General features: G+C 35.8%; 1 protein-coding gene across 1 annotated transcript; it reads left to right on the top strand.

Annotated features, from left to right (window-relative positions):
• Nucleotides 1-5,528: 5,528 nt before the first annotated feature.
• Nucleotides 5,529-6,485, top strand: LOC114687808 (olfactory receptor 5D18-like). The gene has a single exon (XM_028862439.1). The coding sequence runs from the start codon at nt 5,529-5,531 to the stop codon at nt 6,483-6,485; it is 957 nt and encodes a 318-aa protein (XP_028718272.1).
• Nucleotides 6,486-6,963: the final 478 nt, after the last annotated feature.

The raw sequence follows: 6,963 nt of genomic DNA, 5'->3' as shown, positions 1-6,963 counted from the left end.
TTTTGTAAATTGATATGTTGAACATCATCTGGGGCAATTAGAGAGAGAGGAAGAGAGAGAGAGACAGAGAGACAGTGACAGAAAGAGACAGAGAGAGAGAGAATGAAGAAGAGGATGAGGAAGAGAAGAGAATAAAATAAAATAAAGGAAAAGAAAGCCTAAAATGTAAACTGGTACAAAGATCTGCTTGGTCATTGTCTACTCTTGCCACTGGAGGGTATCTCACTTTATTCTGTAATAAACTCTTCCTGGTTTTTATATGAAAAGGAAGAAAAACAGAAAAAGAAGTGTAACTACATTTTCTATACAAAAAGAAAACGCAATTTACTATAAGAGTGAAAAAAAGAATGAAATTGCGCACTCTTCTTCCCCCACTTCAGAGGCAATGCTTTCAATGTTTCTCTCATTATTACATCATTGGATTTATTCTGTTTACTGTATTCTCACATAGCTATTTTGTTCACAATTTTCAAAATATAGCTTTCCTCTTACAAAATAATTAAATGGAAATTGGCAGGAAAGTATAATATCTCAAATTAAGAAATAAGCAGAACTGTTAGTTGTCAATTAGCCATAATAATTAAAGAGAAAAACAGAAAATGCATACCACAAAAGAATTAGTGGTTTAAGTCATCATTTTAGATATATTTTCTCAGAGGAAGAAGCACTTTTCTTTAATTATTTTATTAGTAGAAGATTAGGATAAAGTCAGGAATCTCCAGAGTCTGCGTCCCCATGCTCAAGGAGTTGGATAGAGAACAAACAATACAGTGCTGAACATAATTTCAATACATTGGTCTTCTGCAGAATATATATGTTCTCCCTACAAATTTTTGACACTTTAGTAAAAATAGCATTAGTTGTGTGATCTATATTAATTTTATTCTTCATGAACAACTTAATGTCTTTAAAAATATGGGAAGTTCTGTAAGAGATTTTTAGTTTTGAAGAAGACAATGGATTCAATCTATTAGGATTCTATTACTTATAAATGTTTACCAAGAAAGTGTGGCATTGGGTAAGTTGCTTCAACTTTGGGTATCTGTGTATTGTAACATCAGCCTTACTGAAATCCAGAGAAACTTTGTTAGAGAAAATCCTATATTAATTGAAGTGGAATAATATCTCTTTACTGCAACTATTGCTAATATTCAGCTTTGAAGTAATTTTTTCTCCTAAGACCATTTTGCTCTTTTCATACAATGTTCTTATATATTATGAGTTCCACAAAAACGATTTTAAACCAAACACTTAAGATAAGCTTTTTCCTTATAAAATGTAATGAACTTAAGAATGACAAATTATATTACACACATGAATATATGCCGAAAGTAGCAAAATAGTTGAGTTTTTTTTCCCATAGAGCAAAGGGAATACAGTGTTGTGTGTTCATCAGTAAAATTCTCTTGGAAGAGATATTAGGTTGCTTTAATGGAGTATATATATGTGAAATTTAATCACAAAAATGATTAGAGGAAATAAATAATTGGATTGTACAATAAAAGATTAATTTATGGCATGGACTGATATTTATATATATTGGCAAAATAATTTGTTTTTATATTTCCTTAGTTACTATGAAAATTATTTGACTACTTTCCATGCAATGTAGTTTTGTCATAAAGTGTGGTCAATAAATATTAAATTATTACATTCAAGACTAAAGGGTTCTCCTGTTGTAATTTCAAAAGCTCAGCAGAATCTACTGAAATAAAAATTTTTGACAGAGCAAAAGGAAACAATAAAAGCCATACATAGAGGTAAAAGCTACACACAGAGGGAAGAAATGCATAACATTAATGTTGCTTGCATATTATATGATACTGTATGTAGTCTCAGGATCCCTCACCAAAAATTACTAGAACTTAGAAACAAACAAATTTATAGTTGTTATATATGAGATTAGAAGACATAAGAGAGTGCTGTTAAAGCCATGAAAAAATAAAAATGGGAGATTATATACAACTGTTTCAAAAAAAATGAAAACTTAACATTAGTACAGAATTTTAATTCTAAACTTACAATTCAGGTATGTAAGTTTATAAAACACTTTCCTTCCTTATCTTTTGATGTTGCTTAGAACCCTAGCAATCCTGTAAATACCAAAATTATCTCCAAAAACATGATTTTATAAAAAATATTGCCAGGACATGTTAGTAGTGATTTTCCCTATTTGCCATTTGTGTACTTGTTTGTTTATAAACAAATAAAAGAACAATTATAACATGGGACTGAAAATAAGTGTGAGATGTATAGAAGGAACCGTTACACTCTTTTGAATCCTCACCATAATACTCTACTGCATACAGTATGAACATTTTATTATTCATATAATAATGATGTGTTAAATTCATATTTAATAACGTGTGAATATTATTTCACATTTTAGATGAAAATATTTAACAAACTGCCCTATTCAAAAAGGAATGAGAAATAGGTAATGGTTTAAATCTAGAGCTGCCAATGGTGATGTAGTATCATGATTTCTTTCAGTAATCATGTTTTGAAAAATATCCTTCATTGTATAGACAGGAACATAATTATGGATAAGGAACACAGTAATATTGCAAAAGAAGACTGAGCTTCCAAGTTCAAGAAATCAAAAATCTTTGCAATCATTTAATATCTTGATCTAATCTCATTTTACTAATTATTTCTGTTCCTCAATAATGATTAGGGAAAGCTTGCATTATAGGTATAAACAACATGAAAATTTCAAATTATCACACAAATACTTTCTTAAAAGATCTTTATAACTTAATTTATAGAATAACAAGTAACCATATATTGGGAAAATAATTTGTAACATACAACCAGTGGAATTTTTAAAAGATTTATTTATGTATGCATGTATATGAGTGCTCTGTCTATATATTCCTCTTCTTGTCAGAGGAGAGCATTGGATCCCATTATAGAGGGTTTTGAGTCACCATGTGATTGCTAGGAACTGAACTCAGGACCTCTGGAAGAGCAGCCAATGCTCTTAAATGCTGAGCCATCTTGTCAGCCATGCTGCTGGAATTTCAATTGAACCATTTAAAGCATCTTTTTAGTTGATGTCTAGTGAGTGTCTAATGATTGAATGCCATTGAACTGTGAGATGAATGCCAAATATATTTTATTCCCTACAATTTATCTAATATATTTCTAATTATATAGTAAATTACTTAATTTTCCAAAGCAATCCCTTGTAAAAGATATAAAAAAACATAACAATCTATTCTGATTGGCCGTTTATCTCCTTCCATTCTTTCTTTCTTTCTTTCTTTCTTTCTTTCTTTCTTTCTTTCTTTCTTTCTTTCTTTCTTTCTTTCTTTCCTTCCTTCCTTCCTTCCTTCCTTCTTTCCTTCCTTCCTTCCTTCCTTCCTTCTTTCTTTCTTTCTTTCTTTCTTTCTTTCTTTCTTTCTTTCTCTTCCTTCCTTTTCTTCTTCTTCTTCTTCTTCTTCTTCTTCTTCTTCTTCTTCTTCTTCTTCTTCTTCTTCTTCTTCTTTTCTCTCTCTCTCTCTCTCTCTCTCTCTCTCTCTCTCTCTCTCTCACTCAGGTTTTTCGAGACAGGGTTTCTCTTCATAGTTTTAGTGCCTGTCCTAGATCTCGCTCTGTCGACGAGGCTGGCCTCAAACTCACAGAGATCCTCCTGGCTCAGCCTCCCAAGTGCTGGGATTAAAGGCATGCGCCACTGCTGCCCAGCTCCTTACTTTCTTTTTAATTTTTTTCTTTTTATTTATTATTATTTCACACAATACTTCTTGAATGCAACCTCCCCTTCTTTCATTCCTCCCAGTCCAGCCTCACCTAACCTGTCCCCCAGATCGACTGCTCCTCCATTTCCCTTCAGGAATGAGCAGTTCTCCCAGTGATATCAACCAAACACTGTATAACAAGATGCAACAAGGCTACGCATAAACCCCCATACCAAGCCTGGATAATCCAACAGGAGGAAAAGAGTCCCACAAGAAGGCAAGAATCAAAGACACCCCTCTACCAATGTTAGGAGTCCCAAAAACACCCCAAGCTAAAACCACAGCATGTATGTAGAGGACCTAGCACAGACAATGTAGGCTACATGATTGCTGCTTCAGTCCTGTGAGCACCTATGAGCCCTGCTTAGTTCATTTCTGTGGGCTGTGATCTCCTAGTGTCCTCAACCCCTCTTGTTCCTTCAATCCTTCCTCCCACTCTTTCATGGGTTCCCCCAGCTCTGTCTAATATGTGGCTGTGGGTGTCTGCATCTGGTCACAACAGCTACCAGAGCAAGCCTCTCTGATCAATATTTGAAGATTGGGCAAGGCACTGATTTATGAGTAGAGCAGAATATCATTAGGAATCATTTACTGACTTTTTCTCCAGTCAGTGGTGTTTGAGCTATCCAGCTTCTAGTTTCTGGCCATCCAAGCAGTGTTGGACTTGGGGCCCCTCTCTTGGCTTGTGCCTCAAGTTAGACCAGTCATTGGTTGGCCACCTCTAAGAGCATAAAGCCATTATCGACCCAGCACATCTTGTAGGAAGAACAGGTTCTGGGGGTCAAAGAACTTTTGTCTGAGTTGCTGTTCCAGACTCACCACTGGGAGCCTAGCCTGGTTGCAGAAGATGGAAGACTCAGGCTCCATATCCTCCATTACTAGGAATCCTCAGTAGAGTCACCCTCATAGATTCCAGGAAAATTCCATTGCTCTAGGTTTCCACATTCCAATCCAAATGCCCACTTATTCTAGCCATATCTCCCTGTATTCTCTTTCCATCCCTCCCTCCATCTGATCCTTCCTATTCCCATGCCCACCCATTCCCTGTTCACCCACAAAATCTATTCTTTTCCCCTTCCCAGGTAGTCCTCCTTGTTAAGTAGCCTCTGTGGGTCTGCATTATAGTGTGATCCTTTCTCACTTTTCATATTATTATATATCCTAAGCTTTCTAAGTAGCATACATTTAAATATACATTTTGTGGGATAAATACCTTTGAGGGATTATGATTTTTCTGTGGACATGTGTTCACATAGGTATGGAGCCAGATGACAAACTTGTGTTTTGTTCCTCAAAAATGTTACATTTACCTTATTTTTTGAGGTAGGTTTTTTTTTATTGGCCTCAGACTTGCCCATTAGGCTAGACTGGCTGGCCCAAAAGCCTCAAGGCTTTACCTGTATGTCTCTATATGGTACTAGGATTACAAGCACATGCAGCCATGCCTTACCTTTTCAATTAAATAGTTGGAATCAAATATAGCTCCTCCTGCTTTCACAACATGCTCTTTACTGATTCAGTCACATCCCCAGTCTCTTGTACACATTTTTCATAAAACAAAAACACTGATAATATTACGTTTTGTCTTTTACAGAAAGAACCGATGGAGAAATCTAACTTCCCATGTGCTCAAATAAGACTCCGCTATGATACAGAATGGTGCAGAATGCAAACTGTCTACACTTCCCTTCACTCAGTATTCTGAGCCTGTGTGTAATGTCTACCTGGCCACATTTTCAACTTTGCTAGCTGTCTTTCTTTTTATTTCATTTTTTTGAGAGGTGGGGTATGACTATGATGTTTGATAACAGAAACCAGACATTTCTCACCACATTCTTCCTGCTTGGTTTCTCAGAAGACACAATGTTCCAGGTTCCCCTCTTTTTCCTGTTCTTGACAATCTATGTTATTGCTTTAATGGGGAACCTGGGTATAATTGTGGTCAGAAAGATCAACCCCAAACTTCACACACCCATGTACTTTTTTCTCAGCCATCTTTCATTTCTGGATATTTGTTATTCAAGTGTATTTACACCCAAACTGTTGGAAATCCTGATAGCAGAGGACAAAACTATCTCTTTCAGAGGATGCATGGCCCAGTTTTTCTTTGGCTGTGCATGTGTGATTACAGAGATGTTCATGTTGGCGGTGATGGCCTATGACAGGTTTGTGGCTGTTTGCAACCCCCTGCTCTACACTGTGGCTATGTCTCATAAACTCTGTGCATTCTTAGTAGCTGGTACTTATATGTGGGGTGGACTTGGTTCCTTCACACTCACTTACACTCTTTTGAAACTCTCCTACTGTGGACCTGGCATCATCAATCACTTTGGCTGTGAGTACTCTGCCATCCTCTCTGTTTCCTGCTCTGACACCTCCCTCAGCCAGTTAGCATGTTTCATTGTTTCTGTACTGAGTGAGGCCTGCAGTCTTCTCATCATCCTGGCTTCCTATGTTATCATAGTTGTCACAATCATCAAGATGCCTTCTAAGGGTGGACTCCGAAAAGCCTTCTCAACCTGTGCCTCCCACCTGACTGCCATCAGCATCTTCCATGGTGTTGTCCTTCTTCTCTACTGTATTCCCAACTCCAAAAACTCCTGGCTGTTGGTCAAAGTAGCTACTGTGCTTTTTACAGTGGTAATACCCATGTTGAACCCCCTCATCTACAGCCTTAGGAACAAGGATGTGAAGGAAACAGTCAGGAGGCTCATCAGTTCCAAACTACACTCTCACTCAATATAGTCGAAAAAAATGTGTAAGTTTATGTCCAAAGCACATCTAATTATTTCATATTTGTCATAGATGTTACTTTTTTACTTGTTAAGTAAAATTATAAGTGTGTTTTAAATCAAATAACTATTGAATATGTATTAGTTTTCAAGTATCAGAATATTTTGTATGTTATTTGATTTGAAAAAATAAACAAAATGCATTCTGACTGATCACCTTACATTTTGAAAGAAATGTATTTTAGCCATTTACTGGTGGACATAATAAAGTTAGCATGAGATGACAAAGTCTATATTTAGAAATTCATTCCTTTTGGGGGGGATTTACATTAAGTTACTCAATATCTTCTGATACTGTTAAAGGGACTGTTTTGACTCTGTATCTCCCATGATACCTAACAATTTCACTATAGTATTTTCTTTCAAAGAAAACACAGTTATTGAGCTTATTCACTGAAGAGTATTAACCTATTTTAAACAACCAGATATTG

This window comes from Peromyscus leucopus, chromosome 4 (genome assembly GCF_004664715.2).
Source record: "Peromyscus leucopus breed LL Stock chromosome 4, UCI_PerLeu_2.1, whole genome shotgun sequence".
In the NCBI taxonomy this organism is placed as follows: Eukaryota; Metazoa; Chordata; class Mammalia; order Rodentia; family Cricetidae; genus Peromyscus; species Peromyscus leucopus.
Note: the sequence above shows the minus strand (reverse complement) of the source record. Positions and strands in the feature narration are given on the sequence as shown.

What these genes read in the sequence shown, in the direction of transcription:
- LOC114687808 (XM_028862439.1), top strand. Translation starts at nt 5,529, where the DNA reads ATGACTATGATGTTTGATAACAGAAACCAGACATTTCTCACCACATTC.